Genomic DNA, 22,886 nt, shown 5'->3' on the forward strand with positions numbered 1-22,886 from the left:
CCCCTCCCCCCCCCCCCCCCCCACTCCCACATAGAGGTAGCACTAATCTGCACATCGCCCAGATTCAAGCTGACAGATTGGGGGGGTGGGGGGGGTTTGGGAGAGAAAGAATAGAAGCAAAGTTACAAAAGCAAGATGTGTTTAATATTCCAGGAACTGTCAAGAACAATTCTCTCAAACGCAGTGGGGCAAGCAAGCCAAAGGTTGAGGAGAATTCCTCACGGAATCCTGTAGTGTGTTGGTTAGAGCGCTCGCCTCGCAAGCAAGAGGATCCGGGTTTAATTGCCGGGTAGGGTGAAACCTTCGGCTCGTTTCCTTACTCAACATGCCTCTGTTTACCTAGCAGTAAATTGGAACCCTATTTTTAGTTGGCGGAATATTAATTCTAAAACTACAGACCAAACCATGGACTCGCGATTTCAACAGTTAAGTAAACGCTCCTCAGGACTGTGGCTCTCAATCGATTGTCCAGCGCAAGCACTTGTTCAATGGCTTTGCAATGACAATGAGTTTATCGCGTCCGAATTTAGTGTTTCTTTCCATTGCTCAGGCTCCATTGCTCAGAATTGTCCGCTAGTCTCTAAGAGCTAAAGGTTTCCTGTAATCGGGAACAGTCCTCAGAAACCTGACTATTGGCAAGTTGAAATATTCCGCGTACTATTGTGTTCATAGATGAATCTACCAATTTTCTTTCAAAATCCCTATTTTGTAGCGTGTTAGTACATTTCTTACCATTTCGTAAACAGTCAAAGCAAATGTTCGGCGTGACCTCAGCAGAACCTGTTCAGAGAGTGTGGAAGAGGAAATGTGTTCCTGTCAGTTACGTCACTGACTTGGGAGGCATTTCAAGTGAGCGATCGGGCTTCGAAAGAACTAGAAAACTGGGAGGTGCAAGATTCTACCTCAGATAACTGTTATCTGAGCCTTGGGAATTACACTGTTAATTAGACATCTCTCCAGCATATTGTATTGATTAAGGGCACATACTAATGATCTCTGGACCGGTTGTTTCTAGTTGGTTTGGAGTCAGCCTTGCCCTGCAAAGTGATCTCCCTCACAGACATCGCACTGTTGATATTCAGTGAAGAGAGATAACCAACTGACTCGTCTCATTCCTCCACCCTTACAGCAAGAAAATGATTTGACGTCGAACTCCACAGCCAGGATTATGTGACGGCAAGTTATTGAAATAAAAATGCAATTTAAACCAGGTGTTGAACGGTGACTTTAAACTGAACCTTGTCACCAAAAGTTAACTGTTAAAAAAAAAAAAGTTTTCGGAGAAGCCTTCAAAATGATCTGCTAGAATTCACGTTCATGATTAAATTTATGGATGAAATGGTTGGAATTTGGTCTCGGATTGCAGGTAACCTTTGCTGGTCCAGTCCAGGCCAATGTTGTCTATAGTCAGAACTTACTCTACAGTGGACAACTTACAAAGGGTACTGGAGTTCTCCAGGAAAATCCTCTTATGGATCAGCAGCCCTATCGTGAAACTTACTCTGCCTCCGCAATAGTGAGTGCTATCTCCACAGCGGGAAAGGGTTTTCTTTATGGCTCGGCTCAGCTCCTGGAACGACCTCTGCTCTGAAAAAAACATCCCGCAGAGCAGACTGGAACCGGTGCAGCAAGCGAGCTTTGCAGGCTGACTTTTTAATACTTTCATTTAAAAAAAAATCATATTTTTATTTGAGCTTTTTTTTAATTAAAACAAAAGATTAAAAATGATAAATTAATAGCAGCAGACATAATCAGCAATGCAACGGTGCATCACACCTGCCCCTATTTACAAACCAGGCAAAAGCGTCTCGAGAGAGACTCTTCGTACCTCGTCGACACCGTCCCTTTAAACACGCTCAGACACAGGAAAGTGTTTTGAAGCGTGGGAGAAGCAAAGTTAAAAGAATGAAGGGGAAAAAAGCGACAGAGATCGACAGTTACATAGCGCCTGTCACATCGGAAGGACGTCTCAAAGCGCTTCACAAAGCTGACCCAAAGTGAGCCCAAACTGGTCGTGTGGGGGTGGAGGTGTTGGGAGAGAAGAGGATGGACACACATGGAGCACAACGGGAAGCAAGAATGACGTTGGCACCGAGTCTAAGATGTGTAAGCCATTTGTGACAGAATGCACCCTTCCCACGTTAAGAACTTGTCCAGTTACTTGGTGTTGCTCCTCTGAGGTGAAGGTATATCTATGCCATAGTTAACTGGTGCACAATCAGATCTGGGATCAGCTCCATGTCTCCAACCCAACAGTATAGCAATGCTACACATCTCGGAGACCGCTTTCAATGCTGCCACCCCCGCAGGTGAAATGCAGTACAACTGATTCCCAAGTCTTGATTCCCCATGGGCAACCCTCCAACTGTGCCACCATTCACCAAGTCTGCTGTCCACTGCTGCCCCCCTTCACCCATCGCTGGTTGGCGACACTAATTGATCCATTCATTGATCACAGGACAACGGGTAAAAGGATTTCCGTACGGAGCTGATCTACTCAGGAGCTGTGGCAACCAGTGTAACTTTGCTAATCTGCAGATTTCATATAATAAACCCAGGCTACTGCACCTGGTCTCAGTATTACTGAGACAAAATCCATCCTTCGGCTCTTGCAAAGCTCGGGTGGGTCAAATGCGCAAGAAAGCAGCTACGCTCAGGTGGACACAGAAAGAAAAACTCACCACAACAGGGAACGAATGGCCTTTCAGTTTAGCCACAATTCTAATCCCGTTTTGAGTTGCCTTCTCAGACTCTCGATGCTTTTACCTTTTTTTAAAAAAAACAAAGAAAACAGCTTTCACAGAAAGCAGCGCGCAATCTCCTCTGTGTTAAACATCAGACAGCTGTTGCTTCTTACACTATGCAAGCAAAGACGGTGGATGCGTTTTACTGTTAGCCGTTTTTTTTTTAGCTGTTTGGTACAGTGCATTCCTCCCTCATAGATCAGCCTGTGGCAGTGCTATCTCAACAGGGTTGCGATTGAGACTACGTAAAGGTAGTTTTCGAAGGCTTAACAAAGTCCGCCGCTCTCCTGGCTCTTACGGGTTAGGTTCAACGATGAGGGTCTCTGGGACTTAGAGCAGGTCCCCGGGCTGTATCAAAGCTTTATGTCTTGTGACTCGGACATTTTGGCCAAGGTTTTCTTCACTCGAAGCGCCGTCAGCCGAGAAGCTGGGTTGTGGGCCCAGCATTCCGTCATGAGCTTCCCCATTTGCCTCAAACACTGCGGGAGCAACAACAACAACGACAACAAATACGTAAGTAAGCTTCCAGCAACTCTGAACCAGCTAAACCAATCTGACAGTCCCACTTCGTCTCATCTCTACTGTAACCGCCACGTTTTCTCGCTCGGTAAAATCGGCGAAGTGTACGTTACATTAAATTAATAAATTAGAGGAGAAAAAAGTTGCAAAAAGGAAGTCTTTTTAGACAGAGGGTTACTGACTGGACTGCCGAATGCTCCACCACAAGAAGCTGTTGATCACAAGATTGTTTGGATGTTAAGAAGACCCTTCGGCCCATTTGATCTCATTCCTCCAAAGGCCGAAACCCATGGCAGCTTTCAGAAGGCAATTTGATAAATATTTAAGGAAAAACAATAGGAAATGGTGTGAGAAAGAGCACGTCTGGGGTCCCCAAGCATTAGCTCTTTCCAACCTGTGCCTAGGACTTTCTGGAATTAGGTAAAGTCAGGGAGAGAGTGTGCATTCCATTCCAGCAATCTATCTCTTGAATTTCCATGTGTAAGTGGGATGCATGGAAATCTCAGCTTGGTTTGGATACTCGAGCAATGTGATGGGTGTCTGCGTGCGTTAGACGCACGGCTGCCCCCACACCCCCTACCCAAAAAAACAGCAAGGAATGGGATCAAAATAGATCATTTCATTGGAGGATCCAGCACCAACCCCATTCTCAATGGAACAATTGGCCTCCTGCTTTGCTATCAACTTTCTTTGATTCTAACCATCAAAACAGGTTTGAGAGCCCAGTTGATGGGAGTAAATTTTCCAGATGAATAGGTTGGTTGGACACCTTGGTTGGATACCCAGACTGTGTCTCCTACCTCGTCGCTAGTCCATCTGTTGGGGAACGATGGCCTCAGCCGTTTGATGCACACCACTTCTCTCATGTCTTCGAAGGACGGGTCGCTGGGCACCAAATCGTGATAGGGCAACTGGTATTCTTCAACAATGCCTGCAGGTACGACAAAGTGTTCACAGTTAGAAACTATAGGAAGAAGGTACAATTGGGCTGAAATTCTGGTCTGTGCTAGATGCCGCGCCTTTAGCAACACACAATTATAATGGGAGATATAACACCAACTGAAATTTCAGCCCCAAATAAGTCCAGTCGTATACTGTAATATTTCGATACAATTTTCCTTCCTAAAAAAAATGCTAATAATCCTTGCATTTGACAACGCACCTTTCACGTCGGGAGGACAGCTCAAATGTCCTGAAGGGATATTTAATGTCCTTAAGGGACATGTCCTCTTCACATCCCCGTCTCCTTGCCCAACACTCACACACACAGAACTTTACATCAGGATTCACTGGATAGCTGTCAGAAGCAGGATTACCTCCCCTTCCTCCTCCCTACCTCTACCCAGGACTCTGAGCCCTCAACAACACAACCAAATTACATTTATAGAGCGCCTTTCACGTCGGGAGGATGTCCCAAAGCGCTGTAACCCTCATTGTAATATACCTCGACTGCAGTCTTATCTGAGATCAGTGAACACAGCACAGACTAAACATTGCACCTGACCTAATAATAATAATCCTTGCATTTGACATAGCGTCTTATCACGTCTTCGAGACGTCTCAAAGCGCATCGCAGAATATACCGTAAAGAGAATTGACTGTGCATTTTGTGGGGGAAACACGGCAGCCAATTGCACACAGCAGCGTCCCACAAACAATCGTGGATTGAGTGACCACATTTTTTTAGGTGGGGGGAGGAATTATTACCCACGGAAAAGCTATCCCCTAATCGACTGACAATCGGGTTCCTACTTACTGCTAGCTAAACAGAGGCTTGTGGAGTAGAGAAACTTGCCTAACATTTCGCCCTGTCTGGAATCGAACCCTGGTCCTTTCGCTTGCGAGGAGAGCGCTCTTACCAATGCACTACAGGACTCCAAATCTTCTAGGTCTGTATGGCTCAGTATGGTTCGGATGCACACCATATAGTGCTTTACCAACTGAGTCATTAGAAGGCGCGTTACAGTTAGTTTAGTGTGCCAACGTACTGCCTATGTTCAGGCATTTTTCCCAGCGGCTGGGCAATGGAATACTTTTCTTGGTAATACGTGCGAGTTGCTGGAATAATTTGTTTATATCCGATGTTGTGGAAACATGTGGCTCGTCTATTATAACAACCCCGGGCCACCATGTGCGTTTTCATTCAAATAAATTACTGTGTGACGTTTTTACAGCTACTACTGGGGCAAAGAGGAAGTGTTTATTGGTTTCAACACTGCTGTTCTTCATTAGTTAGCAATTCGAGTCATTAAACAGACATCACGCTCAAAGGAGGTCTTTAATGGCACCTATCTGATGGTCAAGGCTTTCCGTCCATCTCCCTCTCACAGCAAAATAAACACGGCTGAGACACCAACAGGGTATATTGTAAGGGAGGTTAGGATGGTTTCGTTTTACACACAGAGAGTGGTCATGTGAAAGGTCGCAAGGTACGGTGGTCGAGGCAGGATCCATATTAGCTTTCGAGAGGAAACTATCCAAAAAAGGAGTGTTTTGCAGTGCAGGCGTGTAGGAAAACGACAGATAAATGGGATAAAAGGATTGGTCTTTCAAGGAGGCAGCACAGGCACGATGGGCTGAATGGGCCATCTGCTGCACTGTCAATTTCTATGGTTTCATGTCTCGAAGGAACATACAGAAAGATCTTTTCATCTTCTTCACCCCATAACACTCCTTTTAGCAGAACCAGTCTGAAGTGCATTATATGATGTGAGCAGGACACACCGCTTATGAAACACAAGCTCACGTCATCATAGTATGTTCCCTTCGTGTTTACATGAAGAGGCGTGTGGAGTAAGGAAACTTGCCCAACATTTACGCCCTGCCAGGAATCAAACCCGGATCTCTTGCTTGCGAGGCGAGCGCTCTTTGTCACTGAGCTACATATAAACCTAAGAGTAAGGACCTTTGATTCACCCTGTACATCGTTCATCAACAGGGTTGTACTGGAGAAACAGGAGGATTCTGGTTTGCAAACTAAAAGAGACTGCGGGAGTCGGGATTAGCAAATCAGAATGTGTAAAGTTCTTTTACATCCAAACCGAACTTGTCATCTTGTGATGCAAAACTCTGCTTGAGATGTCCCAGTCATCATAAAGGCGACTTGAGCTTGTGTTTCATAAGTGGTGTGTCCTGTTCACATCACAAGATTACAACTTTGTCAATGCTTACTAACCTATACCAATTAAACGCCAATGTCTGTTGTCTGCGCTTCAAGAAGGATCTCAATAACCGATTGACGTAGAGGCATGACTTAACCTCATCGGAAAGCTCTTGCAACTGGAAGTGACATGGGCATATTTGTTTTCGGGTATCTCCTATTGTCCATGAATTGTGACCCAAAATGTATTTTAGTTTTGCCTTTTTTTTTGCTGCACTTCCACCCGCTGACCATCGAGTCAAAATGGCGCTGTGGCGTCGTGCGTAACAGATCACCTACGTATATGCGCGCGCTGCAGTTACACCTGGTGGCCACGTCAGCTGACCGTGGCGCTGTGGCATCCTGAGCCCGAATGTAGCCAAGCGGCGGCGGGAACCAAATAAAAAGCGCAGACGAAGCTAAGCCGCGGCAACACCAACAACAACAACAAAATCCCGTTTTTTAAAGCGCCTTTCACGCCGGGAGGACTTCCCGGTGATTATAAATCATACGTTTATATTGATCATTATCAAGATGCCTAAACGGAAATCCACCCTTTCAAGGATAAGTAAAACTGCTCGACAGAAGAGACAGACGGCCCATTAAATGAAACCGAAGAGCAAAGAACAGCGCGGCTGGACGTCAACGCCGAAAGGACGGCAACCAGCGCGGCCAAAATGAGTCGCCCACTCAAAGAACAGCGCGGCCAAAATGAGTCCTCCCACAGGAGTCCTCCCATATATGAGTATAGATGAAGGTGAAATGTCTGTCTGTGTGTCTGGCTGTGTGTCGATCTACATTCCATATGGGATCCTTTGGTTGCAAGGGCAACCTGCTATGAAAGATATTCCCACCCACCCAAGTGGAAACTGAGCGTTTAGATAATCTGGAGGACTTCCCTCGAAATATCCTGGGCTCTGATGAGATCGCAGGAGAGAACGCAGGCAGCCTTACCTCCCGACACACAGCGCCTGCCAATCTCCCACAGGATCAGACCGAAGCTGTACATGTCTGCCATGATGTAGGACTGGAAGTGGTTCCTGTTGAGACTTTCATCCAGCACTTCTGGAGCCATGTAGCGTTTGGTGCCCACTCTGGTATTGAGGGGTATGTCAACTTCATTGGTATCACTGAGGGGGGATAAGGAGAACATTAAGCATGTTCATCATCATACGGATTTGTGACAATTCATCTATAGTAATAATCCTTACATTTGATAATAGCACCTGTTGTCAGGAGGATATTTCATGGGGATTTTATTGCAATTTATAATAATCCTTGTATTTGGTATAACGCCTTATCACTAAATTATAACCAATTGTGGCATAAAATGTAATAAATGGAAGGTCACGTATAGACTTACAGAGCCATGCTTATAGCCATATACAGATAGACATAAGAAAATACAGTTACCAAAGGATTTTTCCGATAGACAAACCCAGCTACATGATGCTCAGAACAAAACTTCCTGCTATCTGGTCTGAAATGGCCCTTTATAGCTCTAAACCTCTGTCAGTCCTGGCTTGTGGCTTCCCAAAGTTTTGATCTGGCTTTACTTTTCAATCCCATTTAAAATTTGGTACACATCTATAAGGTCCCTTTAGAGGCGCCTTCTCTCAAGAGTGAAGAGCCTTAGCTTGTCTAATCATTACTCATAGTTAATTCCACTAACACTTGGGGGTCATTCTTATTGCTCTCCTCTGTATAACCTCCAAAGTGCCTGGTGACCCCCTGTGTAGTGATAACCAGAACCGTATACAGTATTCAAGGTCCGGTCTGACCAGGGCAGTGTACAGCCTGAGTGTGATGTTTGAGGATCTGAACTCAAATGATTTAGCAATACAGCCCAGCAACCTGTTTGACTTGTTTATCGTTGCTTCACGCTGTTTTGACACACAGTGAACGACAAGTCAACAAACACCACTAAATCTCTATCAGAGTGCCCTCCCCCCCACTTGGCGAGTTCTGTCCTATCCATGGAATACAGTACTTATGTTTCCTATTCTTGGAACTCATTTGTATCTTGTATTTATTTGTATATTACAAGTCAATCTACCAGTTAGCAGGTCTCTTCGTAGGACCTTTGCTGATTCCACAGTTCCCCACCCCCCACCAGTTTGGTGTCGCCTGCAAATGTAACCATCTCACACTGGGTCTTTGAATCCAGGTCATTAATATACATGAGGAACAGGAGGGGTCCCAATACAGACTCCCTGAGAGACCCTGCTCAGTATCTCTCCCTATTGTGAACAAGCTCCCCTAACAAACACCCCTCCGCTTGCTTCCCTTCATCCAATTCTGAATCCCATATCTTGCCTTTATCGCCAGTGACCACAGTTTATGAAGGAAAATGATCCGTGTCATTGCCAGAGAAAATTCGAGAACTTTATATCAAAATGACACGGTTTTTTTTTTTACAAATCTTGCCAATTTCCGTCGAGCCGAACCCTCGGAAATTGTCGGCCCGTAAACAAGAACACATGTGTAATTTTGTGGAGCGATGGCAGGATTTCAGAAGGCATGTTGTGTTCGTTTCGTTCTTCGAGTAATGCAGACTGGGTGGGCTGGGGAAGCAAGAAAATCATGTGTTCCCACTCTGCCAGATCCGCACAGGCCCCTTTGGCTGGGAGACTGGAGGGGAGCGCAAAAGCGCACTCCCTGCTGTACCCTCCCCACCCCACCAGTCCTCTGTACATTCTATGCAATACCTCGACCCCTCCATTGCACCATCGTCGGCGGGCGGGTGTGCGGGCAGCCCCCTACTCAGGAACCTTTGGAACTCTCTGCCTCAATATCTCCACCTTGCCCCCCCCCACCACCTCTTTGCTCACCTTCAGATTGAACCTGAAGTTCTTTCCTGTTTGACTTGTGTTTGTGGTCACCTCCCCTCTCCTTCCCCCCGCACGATGTCGAGCGCCGCCTCTGTTAAGTGCTCCAAGATCCGACCTTGCATCTTCCAACGATTTCCAGTCGTTTAGATATGCTGATTTGCAGTCTAGCCACTTTAGGCACCATGGACTGTTTTTCTCAATCTTCCTCTGTTCCCCCCTGCACCACCCTCACCCCACCCAACGCACATTCCACCCCTGGATCCTCTCAACACAGAGAGAATATTTTCTTGTGAAGTACACAGCTCGGAGACAGACACTGAAAGATATCATCGACTGCTGCGCGCAACTGGCTGCCGTGTTTCGCCCACGAAGTCTAGTCACTCTACTTTACGGTGAAGCGCTTTGAGACATCTGAACGATGTGATCAGGCGCTGTATCAAATGCAAGGATTATTATTATTATCTACATTACATTTATAAGTATAACATATACAAACTGTTTACGTGGATTTAATTCAGTCTCACAATGAGCACCGTCTGTTCTGTCAGGAAATGTTATCCCTCTGATGGTTACCTGTCCCCAATCATTCATTTGTCCCTTTTCACGATTCACCATTCCCATTCCCCGCTGACAACTCTCTGCACAACACATTGTCACAGTGTCTAGCACCAAGCTTTCTCCAACAGTTAGCGTATATATAGGGACTAAAATGCAATACTATTATGAGTCTCAAACAGTAAGTCTGTCACAAACTCGCAGGAAACTTGAGTCTGATCTACATCTGAAGCAGAGTTCCCTTGGGTTTTTGCGTTAAGACTTCCAGTTGCTGGCAGTAGAGTAAATATCATGTTTTAGACTCCAGATTATAAAGTAACAGATACCACTGAAAGAGGAAAGGAACCCGATGCTGTGATACGTGAAATGTATGAATAACCGAGTAACTTGTGATAGCCTGGTATGTGCCACGATCTACCCGCATGCATCCTGTGCAGATGGTAATAAAACGATTGAGAGAATAGATACCTGATAAATTTGACAGCCAAGCCCAGATCAGCTATGCAGCACGATCCATTCTTCTTCACCAGGATGTTTTTGCTTTTTAGGTCTCGATGGGCAATCGCTGGCTTCCCCTGGGTGCCAAATATCTCTGTGTGTAAGTGACACAGGCCACTGACCGTGGAGTAGGCCAGCTTCAGCATGGCTTTCGTATCCAGAGTTGTGGATTTTAAGTAGTCGTACAGTGACCCGCTCTCGTGGTAGTCAGTGATGAGATAAAGCTGCGTCCAGGATCCCGTCCCCTTGATGTCAGCTGCAATAAAACCTACAAGACACAATTTATTTTGTCAGCTTGCTGTCTGCCGCACAGAAGCCTGTCGCCACGCTTAAGGCTATCCAAAACAGACGGGTAGTTCCCGTATGCGCATCACATCGCAAAGCGCACATTCTCTCCCAGGAGGGACGAGTCCTACTTATTTAACTCCAGCGAGTATCGGGCGCAGGCTGGCAAGTGCCTTGGCAAGGCAGAGCGTGCGTTGGGGTACTGCTGGAGTTTTGGCAGCTGAGACCCCGTAGCTTGCCATTGAGAGCGCTGTCTGGCAAACTTCCCCCAGCTTCTCCCGCCAGGACCACCCTAACTGTTGGGATTTTGGCTTGCAGGATTAACAGCATTTAAGAAAAACACACACACATCTGCCACGATCAAAAAAAAAAATGTTTTTAAATCTGTGCAGTAGCTCGGTTTCATCAAAACATGTTCAATCTTCAATTTCTAATCAATCCAACGGATTGGAAGAAATGGGAGTGATTCACTTCACCCACGAAAAAGTCACCCCAATTCGCAGCATTTCCTGCGAAGTGCTTTGGGACGTCCTCCTGACGTTAATGGTGCAGTACCAAATGTAAGAATTAATAATAATAATAATCCTTGTGTTTGATATAGAGCCTTATCACGTCTTCGCGGCTGACCATAAAAAAGGAAAACGCGTGTGTAGATGTCATTGAGGACGAGTGTGGATTTGGCTGTGCTGAATCCCTGCAATCGAATGGCCTATAAAAACACTCATTGGCTCACGTGTGAATTATGGCATCCAAGGAACCATACCTCAGTAACAGGAAAGAAATTCTTGAGGAAAAGGAGAAAGGGAAGGGAGGGGAGGAGACAGTGGGAAAAATTTGGCAGCGTTATACAACTAAACATTACTGACCAAACATAAGTAGGTTTGCTGATTTTATTCCAAAAGGTTAAATTTTTTGGTTCAGGGGACGTTGAGAGGACGCGAACGGCGCAGAAGGAACACAGCACAGCACAGAAGGAGGCCATTCGGCCCATCGTGCCTGTGCCAGCTCTTTGGAAGAGCTACCCAATCAGTCCAGAACCCCTGCACTTTTCCCATATCCTTCCAAAATTTTCCTTTTGAAAAGAAAAGTTTGAAAGCTGTTATTGAATCGGTTTCCACCACCCTTTCAGGCAGTGCATTCCAGACTGCAACAACTCTCTGAGTAAAACAATTTCTCCTCATCTCCCCTCTGGTTCTTTTGCCAATTATCTTGAACCCGTAATTATTGTGGAAACTTAAAAACAACTGCAGATAATATCCTTAAAATTGAAAGTGAATTTCGTTTTTTTTTAAAGTACAATCTCTCTGTCACAATAATACATGTCAAGGCTAAAACAATGAGGAATTTCAGGTCTCTGTTTTTTGTTGAATTTCTTTAAACCCGTTTTGAACCCAAAGCTACAATGTTCTAGCCAAATTCCACAGAGCTAGCGTGTTGTGCATGAACTCTGTATTGCAGTGAGGTTTCAAAATGAAGACTGCACTGTCTTGAATTTTAGTGAAGTCCTGTAGCTCAGTGGTTAGAGCACTCGCCTCGCAAGCGAGAGGATTCGGGGTCGATTCCCGGGCAGTTCAAAATGTTAGGCAAGTTTCCTTACTCCACACGCCTCTGTTTACCTAGGAATAAGTAGGAACCTGGTTGTTAGTCGATTGGCGGATCGCTTTTCCGGGGGTAATAATTCCTTCAAAAAAAAATAATAATTTGGTCACACAGTCACCGTTTGTGAGAAACTGCTGTGCGCAATTGGCTGCCGTGTTTCGCCCACAAAATATACAGTCAATTCACTTTTCAATATATTCTGTGAAGCGCTTTGAAACAACTTGAAGACCTGATAAGCGCTATATCAAATGCAAGGATTATTATTATTAGTAGTAGTATTATTTTAGTATTATTAGTATTAATAATAATAGTATTATTGCAGGATCCACACATTGCTGTTGTGACATTCAGGCTAGTTTCTCATCAGTTGAAGATCGTGCAAGGTCCCACCGGGTTCGAACTCTGCATTCTCTGCTCCAAGGTCAGCTGAAAGATTCTGGCCTAAATAAAGCCAGTGTACTCCAGCGAATTGGTGAAATGTAACCTCGGTTACATTTCATACGTTCTGAACGTCTGCATTACCCCTGGGGAATGGTGTGCAGCAACACATCAAGACTCAGGCAGCCTGGGTTAATCAGCTGCACGAGAATGTCATGCTATAACCAATACTATTTAAACAAACCCTTGTGCCTGAAGCAGACAAGTGAGGAGATCAGCCGATTTAGGTTAGAATGCTTAGATCGTATTTACGGCTCCTCTCGTGCTGCCACGATGAGTTATTTCTTCCGTGCAAGCGTTATTCCAATATGGTCACTTGTATCGTGACGTACTATAGAATTTCTCCAAATAAAAGCAGCTCTGTATTGCAATACAATGCTGTATGAACTTATGTATAAATTTATATTATATACTGTATATAGTGCCTTTCGGATCAAGAGACATTCCCAAGGATTAAAAAGCAATCTGCGAATGGACTAACGACTGAGCTCCCACTTTCTGCTCGGTAAACAGGCGTGCAGAGTAAGGAAACGTGCCTCAACAGCAACAACAACTTGCACGTATATGGTGCCCTACATGCAGGGTAGTGTCTCAGTCGAAAAGGAAGGTTTTCAGGCAGGACTTGAAAAAGGGGAGAGTGGGGGCAAGGCGGAGGGATTGTGGGAGAGTGTTCCAGAAGTTCGGGACGTAGTGACTGAAAGTGCGACCTCCGATGGTGGAGCGGAGGATGCGAGGGATAGGGATAAGCAGGAAGCCGGGGCCAGTCGAGCGGAGGCACCCTGTGGTGGATTGGGGAGTGAGGAAGTCGGAGAGGTGCCGGAGAGTGAATGGATTTGAACACGAGCGTGAGGATCTTGAAGTCGATCCGATCGAGGAATTGTGTGTCATCCGCATACGTGTGTGATGTATTAGGGTTTTGCCCTGCCTGGGAATTGAACCCAGGTCCTTTCGTTTGCGAGGCGAATGCTCTAACCGCAAAGCTACAGGACTCCAATCTTCCGGGCTGAGTGAGGAGGATCGGTGCAGATCGGTGCAGAGAAGAACCATTGTAGGCCTATCGAGACACTAGAGCTCTCTGCTAACCTGAAGCTATGATGACCACTCTGGGAACAGTGGCCAATGACAGGGTAAATGCACCCTCTGTTTAGCTTCTTACCTCCAGAGGAAGGAAGAAAACCTCCAAACACAACGTGGAGAGAGAATAATGAGTTCATAACATATCAATTGCTACCTTATCCGCTTGATCTGTTTCTGTTTGATACAGAAGGGCAGAAGATGCTATTAATAGGTCAGTCCCTAACACAACCCAAAGTTTTCCCCGCTCCGCAGACGCGAAAGTAAACTGACCTTTGGAAAAATGCTCTTGAACGAAACGAAGCCAAAACATGTAGCTGCTTTGCTTGGCAAGCTATTTCTAATGTGAGTTCTGACTTCATTTGTTCAGTAGGTGTGACCTGATAACGGGGCAAAGTGCCTGCCTGACAAGATACTCCAGTGTGTTTGTAAATAGGAAAATAGGGGCTGCTGATACCATGAACGCCGTGACACAACAATAGAATAGACCTTTTTTTTTAAAAAAGGACGGAAGCCATTTACACAGCGTGAGCTTAGCACACGACAATCTTTCCGAGATACTGCACGCGGTGCCAATGGAGTGGGGTATTTAGAAACAGGCTGTTACAGGAAGGAAGGCTGCCTGAAAACTCCAAGGCCAGTTGTTTATCAGAAGACTTTATATTCTCTAATAATAATAATCCTTGCATTCGGTTTAGCACGTTATCACGTCTTCGAGAAGTCTCAAAGCCCTTCCCAGAATACGCTGTAAAGTGAACTGACTGTATAATGTTTGCCTCCCAATTTTCTTTCTCGCTCTCATGAAGCTTTTTCGCTCTCAAATCATTCATTTTATTATCCAAGGGCACTGGAGAAACTTCCTTCTCTTTTCAAATAGTGCCATGGGATCTTTAACGTCCACTTGAACAGGCAGATGGGACTTTGATTTCAAGTCTCATCCAAAGAACATCACCTCCAACAATGCAGCACACCCCCACCCCAGTACTGCACTATGTCCGTTCAAAGTCCTGACGCACGGCTGGAACTCACAACTTTCTGACAGAGGTAGAGAATGGTACCCACTGAGCCAGGCTGACGTCTGACTACTTTGACCTCAGTGTGGATGATGGCGTGATAGTGTTGACTCACCGAGGATATTCTCGTGTCTCATCAGAACAGTCTGGTAAATTTCTGTCTCTCTGAACCAGCTGGCCTCTTCCATGGTGAAGAAAACTTTCACAGCTACCTTCTCCCCACGCCATCTCCCCATCCAAACCTCACCATAACGACCTTTGCCAATCTGCTTTACCATCTGAATCTGCTTGGCTATCGTCCTCTGGACCTATTACGACAGGAAAAGGCAAAGCAAAATCCTGAACATTCGTACTTCAAAAAGCATCTATACCACATCCATTGTGGGTTTCAAGAGTGAAGTAGATACAACAACAATAATTTGTATTTATAATAATAATCCTTGCGTTACAGCGGCCTTCGCACAAGGTAGTCGTATCTCGGAGAGCTTAATAGTGGCTGTTGACACCGAGCTGGGGAGAGCGGGGAGGTCAAAGAGGAAGGTTTTCAGGTGTGATCTGAAGACAGATAGACAAACACACCGGCCTCTTGCTATCAAAGTCAGAGGTTTCTGGGACAAAAACCAAAAATGCTGTAAATACACAAGAGGCCAGGCCCTGAAAGAGAAAGGCAGCTTTACGTTGTGGGTGTGAAACCCCCCACCACCCCCACCGCACCCCCATCCCCCACCACTGACAGAATTCTCCACTGATGAACCACTGGTGCAGTCGAAGAATGGAGCATTGGCTAATGATGTCGGCGCTGCTGGATGTTTCTTGATTTTTACTTTGCTTTGCGTTATCTTGACCGAAATTAGTAGGAGGCCTTTGGAAAGGCTGGGGTGTGGGAAGGCGGGAAGCGACCATTTCACGATCAGGTTCGCGCAAAAAAAAAAGAAAGCACGTTTGAAATAGGGCGAGTCACGTTGAATACAAGCAACGAAAAGGGCTCTGAGAAATTCCAGGTGCCAACAACAACAACTTGCATTTATATAGGACCCTTCGTGCGGTGTAGCGTCTGGGAGATAGACCGCCCACCACCAAGTATGAAGGTAAAGCGCTTGACGTAAGAGGTGCTTACCAATAGAGGGAGCCCCGAACCACTGCCCGAGCTCTGCGATTGCTCGATCAGATCCTTGAGCGATTCTCCAGGAGGAATGAAGGTCTCGTCCTGCTCAATGCCCATGTTGTATCGTGGCCTGTCCTCCTGCCTCTTATACCTGAGCAAAACACCAAACACAAGTCGGCCTGGGTAAGTGAATAACCGAGACTTGAGTAGAACGTGTTGATTGTTGTTACTTTGTGCTTCTCTTCGTTCGTGATTCTCTTCCGTTTTCCAGCAAATAATATTTTTTTTTTTTTTTGCTCGTTCTAATCCTTACACTTAACATAACCAACGGAAGTAACGAATTACATTTGTGCAGCGTTGGACGGTCAGGGATTTGGACTCGAGCAGGGGGTTGGGGTCAGGAGGGCAGGGAGGGTGGGAGAGTGACCGAAGGCGCGGCCGAAGAGGAGGCTCTGGAGACGAGCCGCGAAGGAAGCAGTGGAGGGAGCGAGGCATAGGGCCTGTGGGATGGAGTTCCGAAAGGTAGGGGCAGAGAGGCTGAAGACTAGACCGCCGATGGCGGGGACGGCTGGATGGGGGAGGTGGAGCAGGCTGGAGCCAATTTCATGTCAAGCGGACATCTTGGAGCGTTAGAGATATACAGGATATATATTTGGATTGCTTTAAAAATTAACATTTCGCTTCCAAAAATAATATTCACTGTGTTGCATGCAATACATGCAAAACACTGGCGTTGCTGTTAGATTCACCTGAAGTAGCAGAAGATAATGAGAAGGGCCAGGATAATACTGCAGACAGTGACGGAGATCAGCAATGCCATGTGATGGGTGCTTCCATCCACAAAATCTGAAAATGGAATGGAAAGTGAGCACTGCGGGCATAATACAATACAGATATACATTTATATAGCGCCTTTCACGTCATGAGACCGTCCCAAAGTGTTTTAACAGTACTGGCTATGCACCTGAGCTGGAGTGGGAACTCGGGGGAGTGGGGAGGAGAAGGATGGCGGAAAGAGGTAGGACGTGAGACAGATCTTGAATGAGGTGAGGGAGCGAGCGGTTTGGAGAGACTCCGGGATGGAGTTCCAAAGAGAGGCCACAAAACGGCTGAAAGCCCGTCTTCTGCCGATTGTGGGGCAGGCGGGTGGGGGGTGGTGGTTGGGCAAAGCGTAGTGGTGGATCAGTTGCGTAACACTGTACTCCGAGCCAAACCACTGATTTAACACAAGTTCAAGTTGATTTTAAGAAGAATGATCTTTACACTTGGGACAGTGTGTTTTTTTTTGATTGGGCAAATAGGGGCAGCCAATTCTGCACACAGCAACTTCCCACAAACAGCCGTAAAGTGAATGACCAATTTTGCAACAAGGAGTTGGCTAGGCAAGCTGTAATCTATGACTTTCACCTCTTAAAAATGGCTTTATGTTTAAGCTTAAGGGCTCAAGTCTTCATGTTTAGGTATCTTTTTCAATCCTGTCCGTTTTTTTTCCATTCGAGTTTCCCTGCGGATGTATTTTTCTTCTATTCCGCTTCGACATAAACAACTGCTAACAAATCTTTTGCACGTGGAAGGAAAGCGGACCATTGAGGTAGAAAATGCAAAGCAATGTTGCTTTTACGAGGAAATCCCAAATGTTCCTCAATTTGGAGGATCCCAAATTTTCAGAACAAAGCACTGGTACAAGAAAATGGCACAGGCATAGCCTATCAATAATAATAATAATAATAATAATAATAATAATCCCCGCATTTGGTACAGCGTCTTTCACATCAGGAGGACGTCTCAAAGCGCTTCACAAAACGTACCGGAAAGTGGAGTGAGTGATGGGCTAATTTGCACACGCACAACAACGTCCCGTAAACAGTCACAAAGGGAATGACCAGTTTTATGCGGGGAACTGTTGGTCAGGAGTCTGAGAGAAACTCCTTTCTCATTTTGAACAGTGCTACAGGGTCTTTAATGTCGGATGAGGCCTTGGTTTAACGTCTCATCTTAAACACTATGCAGCCCGCCACCAGTACTGCTCTGGAGTGTCAGCTAAGACTCTATGAGTTCCTAACACGGGGTTCGAGCCCTCAACCTTCTGACTCAAGTGCTACCAACGGAACCAAGCTGACGCCCGGCACAGTACAACGAGAGCCCGGACCGAACAAAACCAGCGAAGTGGTAACTTTAAACAGCGATCCCACGTCCAGTCAAGCCTACAGCCCCCTCAATCACCGCTGCAATCCTCCGCTCGTCCCTAATAAAGTAAGCAAAGGCGTCCGTTGCGTCATCTTGATCGAAGCTGATCAGGTGTATCGTCTGAAATCGTTTCGCCGAGCCCGCCAGCCGGGGCTCCGCTAACAGCAAGCAAGCCTGACTGCCGGGGCGAATGCTGAACGAGGTAAAACTGCATGAACTCTATCGCCTATTGATTTTCCGCTGGAAGAAAGCTCTCAGATTTCAGATTTACGACCGTAATGAAAAAGTTTTTTAAAAAAAAAACACAGGCCGATCCTGAGGGAGTATTCTCTTACCGTCACGCACGCTTTCCGAAAGAATGCTCTCGTGTGATGAGTGCTCCGATGCGCGCGGTTTTATCAATACGCGAGCTGGACAAATCTTGTCCTATTACCTGCTCACAGGACATGCGAAGCAGGGACAGTTAATTAAGAGCTTGAGGGGAAATATCGATGCTTACAGCAGAAGAAAATTTACTTGCCCCCCCCCACCACCCCCCGCCCTCACCCACTCACTTCCCCGTAGAGCAAGATAAGTGGTGTTGCACTCTCCTGACTGAAACATTAGCTGATACTGAGAAACTACTCCAGGGAGCTGTTTTTCTCCACATATCAGTGGCTAACATACCCGACTGCGATCTCCGTTACAGCGTTTATCAACAGCTTAGCATTTATGTGGGCCACTTGTTTCCTGTCGAAACGTGTGGTTTGTAACAAGTTTAAGATGTCAGTACCTATCAGTTCGAAACGTGGCGTAGGCTGAAAGAGAAGACCTGAAACCGGAGGGAATGACATTCGGGCTCACAGAAAGCGGAGCTAGATTTGATCGATCTTCACATCACATCGTCAGCAGGATCAGAGGAAGCCACGCAAGCACGGATAGTCTATTTATTTATAGAGCTTAAAAAAAAAGTCTGCGGGACAGAAGGAAGCCATTGAAGTCTTGCTGTTGCTTGATCCCTAACTGGAGCAATTTACTTTTCGCTCAGCGGACTCCAGCCTTTTCCATGTCCCTTGTACCCTCCGCTCCACCATTGACAGGGGTGCTTTCAGCCACTACACCCACGAAACTCTGGAACTCTGTGGCTCAACCCCTCTACCTTGCCCCCTGCTTGCCCGGCTTCAGATCGCGCCTAACACCTTCCTGTTTAACTGTGACTATGGTGACCTCCCCTCTCTTCCTGACTTGGTATTAAGCTCCTCTATTATTAAGCGCTCCGAGACTCCAGACCATATGCAGGGTGCTATGTGTGGTTGCGAGTTGCTGTTGGTTGTATAGTATTCGCTTTAATTTAATCCCATTCCCCAACATTTTTTCCCCACATCCTTTAAATGACGAATTGTTCGGCGTCCTGAAGTTAAGCTAATTTCCTTTTAAATGCTTTCACGACCTCGGCTTCAACTGCCATTAGCTTCATGTTATAAACGACAGATCATTGATGCCGGGTGCCCACAGAGGAGAAGGGGGAGTTAATACACTGCAACAAATGAACACGTCTGAATGGGCAAAATCAAATCTGAGCTGCAGGGGGTGGAGAGGGGAGAAGGAATGCAGAGGAGTTCACATGTTGTCGGTGTTCCAAAGTTGGTACCAGCAAAACGGTACATTTATGCTTAATTTCTACCCATGGTGTAAGTGGCATTGCTCAACAAAATCCTCTCTCTCCTGTGGAGCAACAATCATCGTTCAAAGTCATAACCAGTGACCGGTGAAAAGATAAAAGTTTGCTTTTGATTCAGATTCCTGCCGCTGATTAAACATCGGGGCTAAGTGGCCAGTTTCGGCTGCGGCTGACAGCTTTGGAGGGTCTACCAAATGCCTGTCGACAAAAAAAAAACCTGTGATCTTTTTGTTAGTTTTTCTTTAAAAATGGGTGTAAACGAGCTGCTGGAATTTAGCAATAATAATATACAATCCTTCAATTGATGTAGCACCTTTCAAGTCAGGAGGAGGTCTTAAAAGCGCTTCACAGGATATAATGTAAAGTGTAGCGACTGTGTATTTTGCAGGGGAATTCAACCAGCAGTCAGTGAAACTGGAGAACTTCCTGCAGCTTGTCCAGCTAGGACACCCTACCCTTGCGGTTGTTAGAAGACAGGATAAACCCTATATTTGTCACTGGTCGTCTGTATTTCCATGTTCCTAACTACTAGATATTGCAAGAATGCCTCACGTTGATTCAAGAAACACTGCTTAAATTCCCACTTGGCTTTACCGAAGCTCGTGTTTTTGTTTTTTACCTCACCCAGCGTTACCGTGTGCTCGTTTTCACCTAAGTGGTTTCCTACAGCTCGGGGTCTTGGTTTGCCCTTCACTTTAGACTTCGCTTCACGGCGGAGCAAACATAGATAGGAAACAAAATGGGCCGAATGGCCTCCCCGCTGTGTTGCCAAATTTCTATAGTTCTAAAAGAGCTTTTGTAGATGAATGTGGGGCAATTGAGTTAACCTGTGATACTTAGATTTGGGGGAGGAAGACGGGTGTATAACACAATGAGAAACTCTTCACTGTACTTTAATAACATCCAAAAGAGAAGGGTTTCCAAATGTATCCGCCACCTACACACGAGAATTTCCCTATCTCTGGAACAGAATGTGAACGCTCCAGCTCAGCTACGTCGAGAGAGTATTGAGGTTCATGAGGCTCAGGGATCTCAGAGTGTGGGTTGGGATAACTGCTGGAGTTTGACTAGCTGAAACCACATAGCTTGCCATCGAAAGAACTGCCTGGCAAGGTTCCTGCTGCTTGTCTGGCGAGGACCACCTCTTAGGACTTTGGCTTGCAGGGTTAACAGGAGCTGAGCGGGAAGAATCCCTGCTCCCAGTGAAATGGTCTGCTTCTATTGATGAGTCGTACCGATAAGTCATCAGCGTTGCCCTGGAGCACCGCTGAGCCGCCCGGCTCAAGAACCAGACTCCTGAGACCACCACAGAGGGTGGACTTCATTCCGACGTTCCATTGTCAATTCAACTCCAAGGAGACTCAGCTTCCCTCCCAAGCCAGGGAGGATACCGAGCATTGAATACAAAATGGGGAAAGAGTGGAGGCGTGGCTGTTGAGAAAACTGAACAGAGCGTTATACTATAGGCATAATAATATTTATAAGGATGGAGATCATCTTGTTAGAAAAAGTTTCCCAAAACTGTATTGATTGTTTGGCTTTAGAGAGGATTACTGCTTGATCCAGCTGAGTCCAATATCTTTCCCGATGTGCCTGTCTGCAATCTTAGAAGAGTCTTTAAATGGGGATTAAGTTCTTGTCACTGGTCTCTCTCTCTCTCTCTCTCTCTCTCTCTCGAGTTCCCTCCACTCACAGGACTTTTGAGCATCAAGAGTAAACATTTAGTTTTGCGATTCAACCCAAAAACGTAAAAACAAGAGAGCCTTCAAATTCATTTGGTCACTTGGGATAAAGGATAATAATATGTCTGGGTCGGCAATAGGATTCGACAAACGTTAGAACCGTCAAAGATTACAGCACAGACAGACAGAGGTAAATCGGTCCATCGTTCTGCTCTCTGAAACAGCTGGCCGGTTAGCTCCGCAGTCAATCCCGCTTGTAAGCACAGAACCAGAGAAATTTACGGCACAGAAGAAGGCGATTCGGTCCATTGTGTCAACGTCAGCTGTTTTGAAGAGCAACCTCCGCTCTCATGAATGCAAAATCCTCTCTGAATCATCTTTTGGGTTGGTCTTCAAACGAACCCGATCATTGCCGGCAACAAAGTCAGAGTCGACGTTTCTCCCGGTGAATTTTACCCGTCGATCTCTGATCAGTAACAACGGCTGATTGGTACATTTCCACCTTGACTGACATTCTGCCCTCCTTCTCCACTGCCCCACCCCAACCCCCTCCCCCCCACCCCACCCCGCCCCCACTTGCTCTCTCTCTCATTCAACACCGACAGGTCTATAGCCGGGGAGCCAGGCAACTCGGCACCACCTCCGTTACATTCACAGGAACCAGGGCAGGGAGGACAAAGCTTTCTCTCCCCCATTAACTGCACTCAGCGTGTTCCGTATATACATATATACGTTTTATACACAGACAGAGGAGGTAGGAGAACTGCAGGACGACAGATTTATGATCACCTGTGTCTCTTAAGAGACCGTGTTCCACTGCTGCACTATAGCAGCCGGGGCCTCAGGTTCTAACAACCTCATCTCCACAGTACAGCATCTCACATTAGTATGCTTTCATCTAAGTGTTCATTAAAGTCAACAATATGCCCTTAACTGTTGTGTTGCTTGATGGAACTCTTTTCGAATAGTGCCACGGGATTTTTAACCTGAACAGGTAGACTGGACATCGGCTTAAAGTCTCATCCAAAGGACAGCACCTCCTACAATGCATCCCCAGCACTGCATTGGAATATCATCTTAGACTTTGTGATTGTGAGTCATGACGTGGGACTTAAACCCATAACTTTCTGACTCAAAGGCGAGCATGTTACACTGAGTCAGGCTGACATGTGAGCCAGTTTTAACCGACGCGCTTGTAATAAATCCTTCTGACGTCTAAAATCACTACAGGATGATTCAACTCACTGCAACTGGCTCCTCAAGAGGCAATTGTAAACGGAATCAGAAATAAGGACTGACGTTTTGGCTATGTTTATCTGAGCACATGGGTGGCATATCGGAGCCAAATGTACACAAGTTTTTGCGGTTTGCTGGCGATGATTTGTGAAAGCAATTTTAAGTGGAAAGAGACACACATAAGGAAGAACCAGACCCACCAGACTGCTTATACTGGCAGTCAGCACCATTAAAGAGAAGGGACTGAAAATACCGTTAACTGCTTTCTGATCGAGGATTGCCCAGAGGTGATATTTCAATTATGTTCTGAACGAAGGGTCA

General features: G+C 46.0%; 1 protein-coding gene across 2 annotated transcripts in view; it reads right to left on the reverse strand.

Moving 5' to 3' along the window:
• Window positions 1–2,691: 2,691 nt before the first annotated feature.
• The window catches only part of bmpr1ba (bone morphogenetic protein receptor, type IBa), a 60,205-nt gene continuing 40,010 nt past the window's right edge, over window positions 2,692–22,886 (reverse strand). For both annotated transcript variants that reach the window (XM_042336575.1, XM_042336572.1), the window contains 7 exons: window positions 16,550–16,646; window positions 15,813–15,951; window positions 14,811–15,003; window positions 10,257–10,554; window positions 7,357–7,532; window positions 4,064–4,194; window positions 2,692–3,223 (listed from right to left, as the gene is read on the reverse strand). In XM_042336575.1, coding sequence (XP_042192509.1) covers window positions 3,098–3,223; window positions 4,064–4,194; window positions 7,357–7,532; window positions 10,257–10,554; window positions 14,811–15,003; window positions 15,813–15,951; window positions 16,550–16,646 — 1,160 coding nt within the window. In that variant the 3' untranslated portion in view covers window positions 2,692–3,097. The remainder of the gene's footprint in view (window positions 3,224–4,063; window positions 4,195–7,356; window positions 7,533–10,256; window positions 10,555–14,810; window positions 15,004–15,812; window positions 15,952–16,549; window positions 16,647–22,886) is intronic.

Source organism: Callorhinchus milii, unplaced genomic scaffold, assembly GCF_018977255.1.
Source record: "Callorhinchus milii isolate IMCB2004 unplaced genomic scaffold, IMCB_Cmil_1.0 Scaffold1, whole genome shotgun sequence".
NCBI classification, from domain to species: domain Eukaryota; kingdom Metazoa; phylum Chordata; class Chondrichthyes; order Chimaeriformes; family Callorhinchidae; genus Callorhinchus; species Callorhinchus milii.